We start from the raw sequence: 17,750 nt of genomic DNA, 5'->3' as shown, positions 1-17,750 counted from the left end.
GTACACTTAGAAATTCTAAGGTCATCAACAAAAACCTCACAGAAACTCTTCCCCTACATCATAGAGAAAATAGTCATTAGACAGAAATTCCTTCTATCCTCATATCTGCAAACGTATCCACTTCATTATTTATTCTCATCACAAAGATGATATATGTCTGCTCTTATCAAAGCCGTGTGTCCCCATCATCTTCTCACTCCGTCAATTCCCATTCTCTACTCTGATCCCTGCCTTTCATTTAAATGCTTAAATCTCTCCTATTAAAAAAAAATTTGACAATTACACACATGCATATACCTTCAACCCTTTGTCTTCTAGCCCTAGAATTCTCCTTCCTGACAGCTGTCATTGATGGTCTAATCTGCACTCATACTTCCTCACTGCCTCTAGGTACTTTTCATCCCTTCTCAGTCTCCCCTCTCCCCTCACCATTTCACTGAACATACTCTTACTGATGTCACAAGTGACTTTGTAATTGCCATGTGTAATAAATGCTTGATCTTGCTCAAAATCCAGGGAATACTTTTGGTCCTGACATTGCTTGACCACTCTGAATAGAATTAGGCACAAATGACTTTTTCTTTCTTCTTGAAACTTCCTGACAACCTTGTCTTCTTTGAAAACACCCTTATGAGTCTCCTCCTGGCACTCTGTTTCTTCTTGGTTTTCTTCACTGATTTCTTGTCCTCTAACTAATTTCACTGCTTTCAGGGTTTGTTCTGAGGCCAAAATCTCTTCTCACTCTTTGTCTTCTCCCTACTTTAATGACTTTCTTTAGTATGACCGTGATTGAGTAGTTATGACTCTGACCCAAACCCCTCTCCTGTATGTTAGACCCATAGTTCCTCTTACTTACTGAATGTCTCCACCTGGATGCCCTATACACTACTCAAAAAAACTAATATGGACAGATGAGACTCATTCTCCTCCAAAACTTGCTCTTCTCCTTTAGTTTCCTATCCAGGTTAAAAATACCATCAGCTACCAAACTTGGAATTTATCCCAAGGATTTATTAAAATCCTTACTCTTCCTCATCCCTTACAGCCTAATCAAATGCCCAAGTTCTGCTGTCTCTGAATCATGAACACTTCTTTCTTCCCGATCTTAGCTGCCTCTGGCATTGCTCGTCTACAGTCTGTTGTGCAAGAGCACAGTCTTTTGTAAAGCGCACATCTAATCCCCAACTTCCTTGTATAAACCCCTCTCAGTGACTTCCTATTTTCTCAGATGAAGTTCAGTCTCCTTGGAATAGTGTAGGAGATCCTTCGTAATCCAGTCCTGCATAATCTTACCTTCTTTAATTTTTCTACAAAACCACACACTTGTTTTCACTTTCCTGAACGCATCATGCTACTTCATGCATCCGTGACTTAGAGTACGTCTTTTCCTTGTTTTCTGCCAAGTGGATTCCTACTTATTCTTTAAGACTCAGGGGTACTTATCCTTGGAAGCCTTTTTAGATTTCTAAGGCAAGTTTGTTACTTGTTCCTCCCTGTTCTCATATAGCTCCGCAGTAGTGTTTATCACATTGTTTATTTAAAAGTCCATCTCCCCAAATGAGACCATCTTAATAGTAGAGACCATGTCTTATCCTTTTCAAGCACATTATTCATACCTGACAATATGTGTTGAATATGTGTATGATATCATCTTCATCACTGAAGTGTCTTACATTGTCTTTTAGCTTCAGATTGTAAAAATACTTATCATGATTACTTCCCTTCAGTCCCTTGTAGAATTATTTAACCAAGTTGCATTTTAACAATATGTTATGGGCTTTTGTTGAGGGCATCCTTATAAAAAATAGCCTTGTGACAATGACTTACCTATTGTTATCAAGTTTCCTTGAGAATATCAACTATAGTGGAGTCCAGTGCCTCATGGGTAGCTTGTTATTGGTATTTGGTACTGCAGTGAGTTTCTCCCTTCCCATCTAAAGTTCATGGAATTGCATGGGAATGAAGGGAATCAGAATGAAGGGATCAGAGCTGAGCTAGATCAAGTCAGCTTAAAATTGTAATCTGTATATTATCCAGGCAGACCACAGTAAAATTTAAGAATACTGTGAATTGTGTTTCTCTCCACCCAGAGATCAACAGAATTTTTTTTCTTTCTTAAGAACATAGATGGAGGTTTTTTAAATTCAAAATTAGATATTACTCTGGGTAATGTATAATGTAATGAAAAGCTTTATTTTTTTTTTATTCCCTTGGAGCATCATTCTCTAAATTAGTATTTTAGAAACTTTACATTTTTATCTTTGAAGGTTGTTTAATGCTAATTGGCAGTTGATATTGCTTTGGGTTTTAGTGTACTGCTGTGTTTGTGCTTTGCTTCAGTATTTTGCAGAATCCATACTATACTCAGAAGGGTTTGTGATTTAGTACCATTCAGGTATTTTAAGGTTTTGATGTAACACAGATACAGATATCCTTAAAATTCTTACAAATCAATACAAAATAGTTACAGTCTCCATAGTGTAGGACTGAGTATTTTAGTATACTGTAAAACACGTGTGCCACATGGTGGTGTTATACTAGTTATCAACAAAACTGAAATGTCCTAAATTTATGTTTGGATTTATTAGATGTGAAGACATGGTAGATGTGCGAAGATTAAAGATGCTTCAGATGGTACAGTTGTTTAAATGTGAAGAAGATGCTGCCCAGGTAAAGATCAATCAGGCACATTATGCACTTGTCTTTTCTTAGAAGATTGATTTCACCTAACTGTAAACAAAAGTGTACTTTTCATGGTCCTAAGCAAGTAAATTCATTAAGTCAGATTCTAGTTTATCCTGTCAAAATAATAAAGTTTTGTATTCCCACTTATCTTACTGGTCTCATTTTTTAAAAATTTATTTTAATTTATTTATTTTTGGCTGCGTTGGGTCTTCGTTGCTGCACGTGGGCTTTCTCTAGTTGCGGCGAGTGGGGGCTACTCTTCGTTGCTGTGCGAGGGTTTCTCACTGGGTGGCTTCTCTTGTTGTGGAGCACGGGCTCTAGGTGCGTGGGCTTCAGTAGTTATGGCTCGCGGGCTCTAGAGCGCAGGCTCAGTAGCTGTGGTGCACGGGCTTAGTTGCTCCGTGGCTTGGGGGATCTTCCCGGACCAGGACTCGAATCCATGTCTCCTGCATTGGCAGGCAGATTCTTAACCACTGCACTGCCAGGGAAGCCCTTACTGGTCTCATTTGACTTATCTTCTCAATGAAATGCTCTATTGAGCTAGAAATTGGGATTATTTATTATTTATTACTGTTGATTTGGTTGTCAGTTACACATCCCAGGATGAAGGCTGGTGTAGCTTATTGCTTTTTAACCCACAAGGTTTTTCAGCTAGATAAACAATTTGCTATCTTTGTGTAGTTAGCATCAAAGAACATGATTCCAGCTTGACATAGAAGAAACTTACGATTTTAAGTAGTAACATCTATAATGAGATTCCAATAAGATTATATTATATAAACACATGATGTTCTATTAATATAAATCATGTGACGTTAATTTCAAATGAGTGCTTTTCTTTAATAGGTCTTGTCTTTAGATTTTTAAAAATTTTGAGTGGGAGGAGAGGTCATTAATTCATGCAGCTTGGCATTGAATGAAATAAGCTATTAAGGTTATAACTAATGGATTAATCACATGATAGTAATCTTTCTTTATATAAATATGATGTTTTGATATAAGAGTTTATAAAGAGTTATGAATCCAGCTTCACTGTTATTTATTTTCATTTAGGCAGTAGAATGGCTAAGTGAACTTCTGGATGCTCTTCTTAAGACCCACATCAGATTGGGTGATGATGCTCAGGAAACGAAAGTTCTACTGGAGAAGCATAGAAAATTTGTTGATGTTGCACAGGTGCAGAACTGGTTATCTTCCTTTTCTACAAGCTCTGTGTTTGCATAGCTTTCTGCATGATTGTAATGTAACTTAACCTTCCAAGTCCAAGAAGATTGGTTACGTTAATCCAGAAATATTACAGAACTAAGAAAATGTTAGCTGGTGAATCAAAACTAGCCTGCATAAACTTGAGAGGGTTTATGTTTTCCTGAATACAGGTTCTGTATGCTTCCTCTGATATATGGTATGTATTATGACATTTTTAGGCAGTAACTGTTCATTCACGAAAGTAAATCAGTAAATGACAAACCCTAGTTTCTGCATCTCACTAGTGTTAGCATAACAACACAGATTTTTTTTTTTTTTGGCATGTGAAAAGTATGTTAATTTATTTTCCCTAACTATTGAGTTCACATTGTAACAGTGTGGTTTCCTGTATGGAATATAAAGTGCCCACTTGCCACCCATTCGTTTTGATCAATGAGTGAGCAAACTTTTTTTTTTTTTGTGGGGTGGGGGGTCATGGTTGAGCAGACCGAGGTGGGGAAAACGGAGTAAGAGAGGGAAGCCAGACAAGAAATAAACTTAATAAAAATTAACTGAAAGTATTGCTTCCCCTTTATTATTTATGCATGCAGACAATTTGTAGCAGTAAGTGCCAGTGGACTTATTCATTATTGATTTCTAGTAGTGTTGCTTAATTGTAACCACAGTCCTCCTGCACACTTTCCCATCCCTCTTTTCAGAATTCTTTTATTATAATTTCATGTTGACTTCTTCTTTTTTAGAGCACTTATGACTATGGAAGACAGTTGCTACAGGCCACAGTTGTGCTGTGCCAGTCTTTGCGCTGCACCTCTCGATCATCTGGGGATACACTTCCTCGACTGAACAGAGTATGGAAACAATTTACAATAGCATCTGAAGAGAGGGTACATAGGCTGGAAATGGCTATTGCATTTCACTCAAATGCTGAAAAGGTTCGATTTTTTAAAAATGTAGTTTCAGTAGTGTTTGTACGTTTAAAATGTGTTAACCTTGTAATTTTGTTATTAGTCTGTTTTTTAAAAATTTATATTAATTCCATTGTTTAAAGTTTGTTTAGATATAATATATTGTCTTAGAAAGTTCAAATCAGATTCTTAGTAAGCCATACCAGTGCTAGAGTACTATGGTTAGAGGAGTTGAAACTATCCAGTAGTCCTCTCTCAGCAGCACGTCTCTCCTCACCAGACCTGATGCCCAGAATGTACTGTTTGTTCTTTCAGGTGTCATGACTCCCATCTGTTTCATTATGCCAGGAAAGGAAACTTTGCTTTGGCAACTACTACTGATTGTCATAAATGTTTTAAAAGGTCATTTGTGATTTTTATAATGTTTAGAGACTGTCCAGCTAAAATTATGAGAGTAAGGATAAAAATAAAACCTTTTTTTTCATGTGTTATCTTTAAAGATTCATTCTAGAATTTATTATTTAATGAATTCATTAGTCCCAGAAACCAAAAATGAAATATGCAGGCAAAATTTCAATAGAACCTTTTTCTCAACTGCACAGTGAAAATTTATAGCACCCAAGCCTTATATTTCCATTCCAAAGAGGAGTCTTACTAAGTAGTTAACTTTGTTTTGATCTCTTAACAATCACAGTTTATATGTAGGGAATGTTCAATACAATTTAAGATATGAGAAACCTAAGATGTAAATGTGATAGCCTTAGTCTGTAGAACAGAAGAGAAATTGCCAGGGACCTCAGGAATTAAGCAGTTTCTGTCTGTGTTATGCAGTACATCTGTTAGGAAATGCCCACAGTTAACTCTTTCTGAGCTGGTCACTGAACTCCACAGGTCAGTGTTTTAGTGTAAAATGGGCCTAGTGATGATGAATGAAAGTACACAAAATGGCTTGACTTGTTTATCTACTGATTGTTTTAATGAAAACTTTTTATTGAAGTATAGTATTAACATAGAAAAGTGTACAGCTCATATGTTCTGCTCACTGAATTTTCATAGAGTGAGCATGCCTGTGTATAATCAGTGCACTGTTCAAACAGAACGTTACCAGCACCCCAGAGGCTCTCCACCCTCTTTTTTTTTTTTTTTTTTTTAAATTTATTTATTTATGGCTGTGTTGGGTCTTCGTTGCTGTGCGAGGGCTTTCTCTAGTTGCGGCAAGTGGGGGCCACTCTTCATCACGGTGCGCGGGCCTCTCACTATCGCGGCCTCTCTTATTGCGGAGCACAGGCTCCAGACGCGCAGGCTCAGCAATTGTGGCTCACAGGCCCAGTTGCTCTGCGGCATGTGGGATCCTCCCAGACCAGGGCTCGAACCCGTGTCCCCTGCATTGGCAGGCAGACTCTCAACCACTGCGCCACCAGGGAAGCCCTCTCCACCCTCTTTTAATCACACTGCTTCTGCTGCCCATCCTGGGGTGGCCACTGGCCTGATTTCTAACACCACTGGTAACTTTTTAGGATCGTGCTTTAAAAATGTATCTGCAAGGACGTTTTAAAACCTAGATCTTTTTAAGAAGTTATGTAAGAATGAATATGGTTGAGACTTTTTTTCATAGAAAATTAATGTTCTTATTTTTTCTGGTACATGGCCTTTATCATGCTTATAATAAACTTTATGTAAGGTTATTTTATTGTGCCAACCTATGTAAAGCCTAAGCCTTTTGTTATCAGATGTTATTTTTCTTTTGAGTGTGTTGTATTTTATACCAGTAAGCATAAATATAACCACAACTATAAGCAAATTGTATAGCAAATGATAGTGACTGGGAAAATATTTAAATTGAATCTAGAATTTTACAATATGAAAATGTCCTTTATGAGTAATGCTGAAGTAAACATAATTGGATTAAGTAAAGTATAATGCAAAAAAAGTTGTAAAAATAAATACTTTCTTCTGCCCCAAATTTTGCAGGTTTTTTTCTTGTAGGTAATTTTTAAAAATTAGCATTATTATTTTAAATCTGGAGTGTATCTTAGACTCATAGCACATCTCAATTTGGGACTAGCCATACTTCAAAAGCTCACTAGCCACATGTACCTAGTGGCTACTATGTGTGGGTCTGTACTTGTAGAATTAACTGTTACAAATCACAGCATTTTTTTTCTTTCTTTCCTTATTTTCTTTTGTACCATTTAAATTTAAATGGTAATAGTTAAGGAAAAAATAATATCAAGGACTGCAGAACTTCCTGTGTTTGAATTAAAACCTTATCAATTTACATCTTTTTTTTGTTGTTATTTTTATTTCATTTGTTTGCTTACATCATTTAACTCAGGTCAGCGGATCACTTTTTAAAATAACTGTAAAGTTTCTAGCTAGGTAATCACATCAGTTATGTGTTTGTACTCTGAGTATATATGGTTACGTATTTATATTTTCTTTCATTTTTGAAGTCTGTAAGCTCTTTGAGGTCAAAATCTGTATCTCATTCATATACCAAGCTGCTACAGAAACATAAAGTAAGTATTCAATAAATAGTTACTTAATGAATGAAAGAATACTACTTTTTAAGCACAGTTTGAGCTTAGATTCCAAATAGTAGTCTAGTATTATTTTTTTCTTGGAAATCACTATAAACCTCTTCATACTCCAGTTATATTATTAGTAGGGATTGTGTATTTCATTTTGTTTGAATTTCTTGGGCCAGCTTTGATGAATCTTCTATAATGGCATACATGAAGATGCTAAGAACAGAACAAAAACACCTTCAATCTACTAAATTTGCATGAACTTGATTCCTTTTCTGTGTCTCTTGATTGATGTTGCACTTTTATTTGTTGCAGATTTTGCAAGACTGTCCAGAAGAGCCTGAAGCTATTAATGATGAGGAGCAATTTGATGAAATTGAAGCAGTTGGGAAATCCCTTTTAGATAGACTAACTGTTCCTGTGGTTTATCCTGATGGGTATGGTGCACGTTCTTATAATTTGTGTTTTTATCAGTAAGGTCTTAAAGGGATATCAAGAGAAGAAAGTCTGTTTCTTAACAGTCCTAGTAAATTAGCTTTGGTTCACATTTTCAATTTCTACAAAAAATTAGTTTAAAATGAAAAGAAATCCATACTGGGCTCTTAACAATAGTAGCAATTGGTACTTGCTGCTGTCAAATGTATTGCTCTTGATAGCCTGTTGTAGAATAAAGATCATTGACTAGGTTGACATCTTGGGTTCTCTCCTTGACTATGATGGTAAGGAGTTGGGTGACTTTGGGCTTCATTCATGGAAGGGATGGGGAGGGAACTAATGTTTAGTAACTTAAAATATATACCAAGCCCCAAGTTAAACACTTCACCTTAATTACTTTTGACCAGGGCTAGAGCAGTATGATTATTTTGATTTACAAATGAAGAAACTAAAGCTCAGAAAGATTAAGTAAGGTCCTCAGGATTTCACAGCTTCTAAGTGGAATTAGAATATAGTTTCAGGTCTGTCTGGCACCAGATCTGTTCTCTTTTCACTGTGCTGTATGGAGTCCTAATTTCTTCATTTGTAAAATGATGGGGTCGTGATTCTCACATTCCTTTCCATTTCAAAAGTTAATGATAAAAATAAGAAATAGCCTCTTGAAAATAAACAGATCAGTAAATGAATCAGAAGGAGCTTTATCTACAAGGAGCTAGACCTTCTCAGTAAAAATAATTTAGAGGTAATCCAGAGGATGTTTAATTAAAACACTAGAGAAACCAAACCATTGAATACAGGTATCCTTACATTGTAACATAGTTTAATGGGTACGATTGTGGACTCTGGAACCAGATTTGTTGGGTTTAAACCTCAGCTCCGCCACTTATGAGCTATGACATCTTGGGCAAGCCACTTAACCTTTCCGTGCCTCAATTCCCTCATCTAAAAATAGGGATATATTTTCCATACCTCCTCAGGTTACAAGAGCGAGGGAATTAAATGAGCTAAATGTATATGAACTACTTAAAACAATTGTGACACATGGTAAGTGCCACTACTACTGTGTCATGAACTTCAAATGATTATTTGGAATTGATATTGAGAAGATATAACTTTATGCCCATGAACAAATACTATTCATAGTCTGTACTTAGATAATCTCTAGTCATACCTAAACTTGAACAATCAGAAGTAGCTTAAAGTCATGTATATCTCCAATGTATAAAAGAGAATAAAATCTAAAAGTTTATAAATTCAGCTGGTAACAGTATTAGTAGGGTGCTTCTGGTTGTTCCATTCCAGGACATCGCCCCCCACCCCGCCAAAATCTCATTTCTGTGTTTCATAACCAGTTGTCATAAAGTCGGTCTCATTCTACTTAAGTCATCCTAGGAGCATCTACCCCTGGTATTTTTGCTTGGGCTTCTCCTCCTGTGTTCTACAAATAGTTCATGTGTCATTTTCATTTTTAAGATAAAAGAGTAAGTTAGGGCTGTATATTCAAATTTCACAACTTTAATATTTGCAATTATTATTTCATTCCCTCTTATATGATAATTTGTTTATGCTGTGTAAAGTTTGACAGTAAGCTTAGTCAGATTTATCTTTTGTAACATTCTCCTAGAACAATAAAAGAAATTAGGTGGTCTCTCTGGATTCACTGCTTGAAGACCCAGGTTCAAATTCTGTTTTTTCCACTGTGTGATCTTAGTCATTTAATTTTCTAGGTCTTAGTTTTCTGATCTAAAAAATGAAGAGCTTAACCAGATTATTTCCAAGAACTCTTAGAGCTCTAAAAGGTTCTGTGACTCTGAATACTGTGTCTTTGCCGATAGGATAAAATTAAATAATTTTACCTATTAACATCCCAAATGATGGCTTAACATTAAACAGATATTTTACTTGTTAGCTATATTTGACAACTGGTGTCCGTAGCCCTTAGCTCTGAAGTACACATACAGATTTTATATTTGTGTATGCTTACGGGCCCCAAGCTAAAAGTATAACATTTATACTGTTGCATTGTTTTGTTTATTTGTTGAATTGTTTGGCTTATTGAGATTATCATAAGTGTACATGATAGGACATTTATACTTCTAATAAATTTTTCTCAACATGTCTTAATATATATTATGCCATTTTAAAAAATGTTTCTCCTACCAAATTGCTACTCAAAGGTAAACAGTATGGTCTGCAAAAGAACTAACACCATACCACGTAGGTAATTTTTATGGTAATTTTTGCTTCCTTTTGCATTCACTACAGTCAATGGATTTGTATTAATCTGACTAGGCTTTTTCTGTTTTGATTTTTAGAACTGAACAATATTTTGGGAGTCCAAGTGACATGGCTTCTACTGCAGAACACATCAGAGACAGGATGAAACTAGTTAGTCTCAAAAGGCAGCAGCTGAGACATCCCGAAATGATGACTACAGAGAGCTAATAGCTGCCTTCTTCCCGCAGATCTGCAGTTCATAATCCCGCATGTCGTTAGCATACTGCAGCATTAGCTACAATATGTTAAGATGCATTTCACAGCCAGGATAAGCCTCATTTCTTTCCATTACACACTTCTCTTCACATGTTAACATCTTGTAACTACCAAGCAGAATTATTTAACATGCTTTGAGACCATAGACTCCAAGTATCTTAAAAGAAGGAACTGTAAACATTGCACTGAAAACTTGCTTTAAAGCTTTACCTGACCTGTCAGTTTGTAGATGAATAACTGATAATAAGCTTTGAATGGTGCTAATAAGAGTTTAGAACTTCTCTCTATAAAAAATGGTTGCCCTTCCTCCCCAAGTGATGTAGTAAATTTAGACTATAGTTAAACTGTTATTAGTAGACAGTGGTGTCCTCAAAATTTTACTTTGTAATTCTCCTTCAAAATTGAGTATTTTTATTGTGTCAGTATGAAGAAAACCTTCAGATTTTTGATATATCATATTCATTAAAAAACATTTTCCTATTTGTATTGATAATGTATAAAAGTTGTTTGTGCTTAATAAAAGGCTTCTTTTAAACATCTTATTTAATTTGGTGGTTATATCTATTTCCAAACATGAGTGCCTTATTTAAAAGGGCATTCTTAGCATTGTGAGGATGGTTTAGTATTTGTTTTTTCATGTTGGTTGCATGTATTTTAGCCAGGAAATTTATATGTAAGCATGTGTATATAATAAATAAGCATGTTTTATCATGAAAAATTATTGTGAAGAACAATTTAGATCTTTAAGAACTTATGAATAATGGAATACTATTTCTCATTTTTCTCTTCCTCAGCTTGAAAAATGTTATCCAAATTATTAACTACCCTGAAGATATTTTGTTTCTGGGGGAGGAGGGCTGGGGAAGAAGGCATACATAGTTACTTAAGTGTAATCCTTTATATCAGAGTAATCTTTCAGGAACTAAAATAGCAATTGTTAATAAAATTTAATTTCTCAAGATAGACGAGAAGCAAGATTCTGAAGTAGTATAATAACAAAAATTGTACAACTCTTTTAGAAATAAAATTTATAAAATGTTAGTGCTTTTAAGTTTATATTAAGTTTAAATGGTAAAAACATATAATTTTTTGTTAATTTTTATTTCAGAAAATGTTTTTGAGAAAGATGAAAAACAATTTGTAGTCTGTGATCAATACAAAATTATGCAAAGAATTGTATGCTGGTTCCTTTCATTGTCTACAGAAATGCTCGTGTATCTTCTAATGCAAAAAGCTCCCTCTGAGCCTGCTGGTTTCTCCAGCCTTCTTCACTGCCAGACTTCTTGGAGAAATCCATATCCATTGACCCTGCACCCTCATCACTCACTGCTCAGCACCTTGCAGTCTGGTTTTACACAGCCCTGCAATGCAGTGGTTCTCAATGGGCTCCCAGTTACCAAATTGAATGACTTTTTTTTTCTCAGTCTGCATCCCTTATCCTTCTTTGCCTCTGCAGCATTTATACCATTGAGCAACCTTTCCTAGACAGTGTCTCCTCCCTTGAAGATGTTATCCTCTGCTGTAACTGAGTCCAGTCACATAACTCTTACTTAAAATGCATCTACTAAAATGTGCTCTCTCTGATTCTGTCTTCAGAATGCTTCTGGAAGTATCTCATCCTTAGGGCTTCTATTTTATCCTAGTGTCCTGGGTTACGTATCTGGTCCAAAATTCTAAGCCTGTACTTTCAGCTACCTACTTGACGTTCCAACCTAGGTGAAGTTATTTATCATATTTTCCACCTTTCTCCTCTTGGAGTAATTTTGGTAAAAAATGCAGCCTTTTTTTAATAGTCAGACATGCCAGAAAATCTGGGAGCCACGTTCAGCTGTTCCCTCTCATGCTGCCACTGCTCTGAGAACATCCAGGAAGGTTTTTCTATATTCGATAATCCTCAGTCTTTTAGGGCTTAACTTTTGTGAGTGTGAACGTTTGTGATTCTTCATTTCAGTCTTCATGATGGTGCTAACCATGCACTACAGTTGTTTATGTCTGTACCTGCTACATTATAAGCTCTTTTGAGGGAAGGAATCTTTTGGGCCTGACTTCTCCTGTTCCCAGCCTTTTGCTCACGCATAATAGTTTCTCAGTTCCCCTGTATGTGAATGGTCCGTTGTAGGCATTAGTAATAATCCCTCTTGTATTGTAGTCTGAAGTATGTTTTAAACAGATTTCCTAAAGTTAGGACTGACTTATGAGTGAATCTATTCATCAGGAAGTCATTTGGTATTTTAAATACTGGCTAATTTAGATATTTAGTTGTACTCAATATCTCTTTCTCCTACTGAATTTCACAGAATTCGAATGTTTTTATTAAGACTTTGCCAGAAAGGAACTTGACTGTAAGTAAAGAGACTCTTTAGTTCTACCATCAACTCGCCTACTCACTGTCAAATGAGTTAATTTTATATGCCTTAAGCTATCCTGGCTACAGCAAGTGTGAAATAAGGCACATCTGGAAATATTTGTAATTTGAGTAGTTCAAATGAAGATGAATATGTTTTTATCACATAATAAATATTGTTGCTTTTCATTTGTAACTTTGCTGCTACTTTCTATTTGTGTATCCATATACACATAGACAGTTATGAATGAAAACCCAGCAGTGCCCTAATGTGATTTTTTTCATAGGGTCATAGTTCACTTGGAATACCTGTGAAGGAAGTGACTGCAGTCTGTTTGAAATGACAAGTTCTTTGTACATCATAAGTTAACATTAGCCCCACAGATATAACGGAGAAAGAACCATCATTTCTAACTGGTATATGCTACAACTTTCCACATTACTTTAGCTCATCTCAGGGAATTATTGAAAGGTTAATTGGGCCAGCTTCATTTTGTTTTGTTTTTTTCCGTTTGTCTTCATGTCATGTATGTGTTCCCGTGTAAGCTCCATATCTAAGGACAGTTTTGGCCTCTGTTCTTCACACATGTCTAACCCGGCAGAGTTTTGATGTGCGAAGATGATAACTTCATTTCAGATGAAATTGACTTTATTCCCAGTCCTCATTGTTGGTGACCTTGTTCTACTATGGTAACTCATTGGTGATGTTGATGAAACTGCTCAGCCTGCCAGCTAGGATATCAATGGCAGTTCTAGGCTTTCTTGCTGTGTAGAATGTTGGATATTTCTTTCACTTCACAGGCCTTTAAATTGGTCAGTGCTCCAAAGCGTTACCTAGTATTAACGCGTTTGTTGTTTGTTTCATTACCCTGTCAGTTCATGTGTGGGGTGTGCTATTTAGTGTATTATTATTATGGTTAGTGCATTCTCCTTAATGTGAACGTGACAGTTACTTTTCTGATGGTGCTGAGTAAATCATACATAAACCCACTGTAACAAATGTCATGATTGATTGTGAACCTGTGTCACTGTACCATCTGCATTTGGAGAAAGAATTCAGAATTCTCCACTACACTGTAAGTTCTCTGCCAGAGAGATTGGAAATTACTGTGTACTTTTCCTGTCCTCACAGGACCATAATAAATACTGTGGTTACTAAAAACCAAGCATACTATAATTGCTAAAGTCCTCCCCATGTTGAGCCTATTGAAAATGGTAGAGGAAATTAACATCAGTAAATATCATCAATGACAAGAGTTCTATGATTGGGGTGTCTTTGCTTAAACCTTGAAAGGAAAAAATTCTCTAGGATTAAGAAGATGGGCTGGAACATAGCTGACCAGTTAACCTAATTAGCAAACTTAACCAGTGTTAACTTTCAGTTCTAAAAATAAAAAGCTCCAGATGGGAGTGGAAAATACGCTCTTGGTGTGTAGGGCAATGAATACCTTGATGAGGCAAAATGAAGTACAGATATAACACCTGACATTATTTGACTTTAGTGTGTGCTACAGAAAATCTAGTTTTAGCTAAGATACATGAATAATGGCAAGAATAGTAGAGGAAAGATCATAAAGGCTAAAATAACAACTGTAGTGAATATAACGCAAAGAGTTTGGAGTTTAAATACCTGACTTCAAAGTCTGGCTTTGCCATTTACTGACCTTGGTAAAAAAATCACTAAATTTCTCTGGATCTGTAAAACAGGGAAATCATATCAGATAATTTTAAGAATGAAGTACAATCATGTTAAAAAATGTATTGAAAGCCAAAATGTCATTCAGAATGGAAGGTATTATCTTTTCAAAATAGAAAATGGAGCATTCTTTAATCTTGCTCTTGTCACAGATGGCAAGCATGGGGTCTTGGGGGAAAGGGAACCTTGTCTGCTCACCTCCCAACGCTCCGTTTCCCTCCATTGTATACACTGAAAATGCCAAGGGTGGGGTCAATGAGCCTGGCAGTAAATAGCAAGCCGTTTAAATCTGACAAATTAACTCTTTTATGACAGGATGATAGGCCAGCCAGATGGAGGACAAATGAGTATCATCTACTTTGAGGTTGACAGGACACGACACAGTTCCATTAATAAGCAAGAAAGTAAGTAAAAGTCATACTCAGGATCTTAGTGAGTCAGCACCAACCTACAGAAACAAGAGCATGAATCTGACCACCATTAGTGCTGTTATGGTTAGAGAAGAGCAATCCTGGTAAACTTGGGCAGTGATAATAACAGAAAAAGACTGGTCCTGTAATAGAGGCTGATAGAACTAAGGGTGCTCCATGAAATAGCATAAATACGGGGGAATGTTTAAGACTGAAAAGCCTCCTAGATATGATGCTGAATAACATGACCGTAATATTTTAAAGCAGACGTGAAAGCATGTCAAAACTAGCCCGTGTGCTTCAAGAAAAAGCAGAGCCTGTACTAGAACATGAAGAACTTAAGAGATCACAGGAAAGCCACAACCATGACTACGTAGTGTGAAAGCAGTAAGTAAAATTTTAAAAGAATCAAAATTATTTTTGTTAGAAAACTCTTAGGAGGCAATACACATAATACCCACGTATCATGATACAGGAATTCTTAGCAAATAACTAAAAATAGTTACCAGCTTTAGGTATTATGAGCAGTGTTGTTGTGGATCCATGGCATGTAGAAAACTATTTCTGTCAAAAGGCTAAATTCTGAAGCCATTCTTGGTGAATCTCAAGGTGCCACTTTAGAAGTATTTACAAGTCAAATGCCATCTCTTTAGGGTGTCCCCAAATGTGTTGCTCCCTGGAGAGACAGGAGGATGGTTCAGATGTCCTTCCGTTCAGAAAAAGGGACCTGTTCACTATGATCAAGCCTCACATCACGTTTTGGTTCTACACATCTTTTCTATTATTGTTACCCTGGTTGTTTTAGTTTCAGAAGTCAGTAAAAATGTCTATGCTTGGTTTTTCCCTTAATGTTTTTTCATCTTAACTCTTACGTTAGTCTACACAGCCAACAAACTTGCTCAGAATATACTATCAATGTATGTATTATTTTTATTAAAGTACGAGGAGATTGAAATATCCCTTTGACAATTTTCAGTCAGCATAGATTTGAAAACTGATTGCTCACCTCACACTCAGGAATATCCTTTCACAAACTCTTAAGTTTCTAAGTTGACACTGTTTGGATGAATTTGATGGTTATGTTGCTATGAGATCAGTGATGAAATTCTCAGTGACATTATTTGGCAAGCATTGCACCCTGGATTTTTTCCCCCAACATTTTATTATAAAATTTTTCAAACATAAAAAAGTTAAAATTTTACAGTGTACTCACCACCCAGATGCTAGTTAGCATTATGCTTTATCACCTATCTATCCATCCATCAATTCATCAATCCAGATTATTTTTGATGCATTTTAAATTGCAGAAATCTGCACACTTCCTACTAAATACTTTAGCATACATATCATTAACTAGAATTCAACGTTTGCTTACATTTTTACTTTTATGTAAAATTAACATACAGTGAAATGCATAAATCTTAAGTGTGTATCTGCTGGGTTTTGGCAAATACATACACTGCTATCAAAATATAAAATGTTATCAGAAAATTCCCATATGGCCATTCCAGTCAGTCCTTTTCCCCCCGCCCCCAGCCCCCCACAAGCAACCTCTCTTCTTTATTCTACCATAAATCAGATTTGTGCTTTCTAGGTCTTTGTATAAATAGAGTCACACAGCATGTACTCTTTCTAGAAGGCTTCTTCATTTACTGTGTTTTGGAGATTTATCCATGTGGCTGGGTGTTTCAATAGTTCGTTCCTTTTTTATTGCTGAGAAGTATTCCATTCTATGACTATATTACAGTTTATTTATTCACTTTCCTATTTATAAATACCTCGGCAGTTTCCAGTATTGGCAATTATAAATGAAGCTGCTATGGTTATTCTTAACGTAAGTCTTACGTGAACATAATCTTTCATTTCTCTTGAGTGAATACCTAGGATTAGAATTTCTGTGTCACAGGGTAGTTTTAAAAGAAACTGCCATACATTTTTTCATTGTGGTTGTGCTGTGTCCTGGATTTTCACCATATTTTGAATGTGTAGAAAGGTGTAAACTATTTTTATGACCCATATTTGAAGTATGAGAAGTGGGTTTGGGATAGAAATGGCATTCTTCACGGTTGGCAGTTGGTGTTGAGGGAAGCAAATGCCTGTCTGCCCGGAACAGCTCCCCAGATTGTTCCCATCCCTGAAATTTTAGAACTAGTTTAACTCCTTGAAAGATTAAAGTACTTACCCAAGCATGGTGATATATTAACTAGAAGAAACAGCATTAGTTTATGTTACTAACTTTTGCCACCCGTTTTCAGTAGGTAAAATAAGACTGATAACTGAACAGAAAAGATTCTGTTCAATGGCGGTAGTAAAGAACATGTACTACTAGTCATTCCCAGGTCCAGCAGTGTGAGAGAGAACCATCTGGACAGGAAAATCCCCCAAATGGTGGTCAAGAAACCAGAAAACGGGATGGGGAGAATTCTACCTCACAGTTGTGCGTAGGGGATAGCTATGTTTCTGCAGGACATTTTAGCCTTTACAAATCATATTTTCAATATTGTCTTTTTATTCTGTACCACCCAGCTATAGTTATTTCACACCCCAGTGACTTTTATCCCCTTTGTCTTACCCTTCCTGCCTGTTCTATTACATATAGTGGTTACCTGTATAAGGCTATAAAATTATAATCATATGTATGTTTCCAATGCTTGTGTTCAAAGATATTTATGTATGATTCATCCAATCTTTCCTATTTGATTTTTAAGGGCTGGGATATTTGGCTTCTACTGTAAATCCTTATAATGTTCCACACACACTGTAAATGTAATAAAAATGTTAAAAACTATAATTCATGGCAACAGATTTTGATATGTATTTCTTTGTATGTTATCACTTTGGACAATAAATTTGGTTTCTGTTAATAAAGATTGTTCATCCCGTCTAGGGAGAATTAAGTCATACTGGTCTGTATAACATAATCTGATGAATTGTGCGTTTCTGAATCTATTCAAATTAGTTTTTTTTAACTTTAAATTTTTTCTAGCAATATTCTCTAAAATCTTTGATTAAAACAAAAATGTAACTCCTTTATTCTGAAATAATCTG

At 35.8% G+C, this 17,750-nt stretch overlaps 1 protein-coding gene across 5 annotated transcripts in view; it reads left to right on the top strand.

Moving 5' to 3' along the window:
- The window catches only part of SESTD1 (SEC14 and spectrin domain containing 1), a 151,332-nt gene extending 140,557 nt beyond the window's left edge, over window positions 1–10,775 (top strand). For all 5 annotated transcript variants that reach the window (XM_061185440.1, XM_061185474.1, XM_061185467.1 and 2 more), the window contains 5 exons: window positions 2,589–2,670; window positions 3,739–3,861; window positions 4,632–4,823; window positions 7,640–7,761; window positions 10,075–10,775. In XM_061185440.1, coding sequence (XP_061041423.1) covers window positions 2,589–2,670; window positions 3,739–3,861; window positions 4,632–4,823; window positions 7,640–7,761; window positions 10,075–10,204 — 649 coding nt within the window. In that variant the 3' untranslated portion in view covers window positions 10,205–10,775. The remainder of the gene's footprint in view (window positions 1–2,588; window positions 2,671–3,738; window positions 3,862–4,631; window positions 4,824–7,639; window positions 7,762–10,074) is intronic.
- Window positions 10,776–17,750: the final 6,975 nt, after the last annotated feature.

Source organism: Eubalaena glacialis, chromosome 1 (assembly GCF_028564815.1).
Source record: "Eubalaena glacialis isolate mEubGla1 chromosome 1, mEubGla1.1.hap2.+ XY, whole genome shotgun sequence".
In the NCBI taxonomy this organism is placed as follows: domain Eukaryota; kingdom Metazoa; phylum Chordata; class Mammalia; order Artiodactyla; family Balaenidae; genus Eubalaena; species Eubalaena glacialis.
This window is presented reverse-complemented; position numbering and strand designations above follow the sequence as displayed.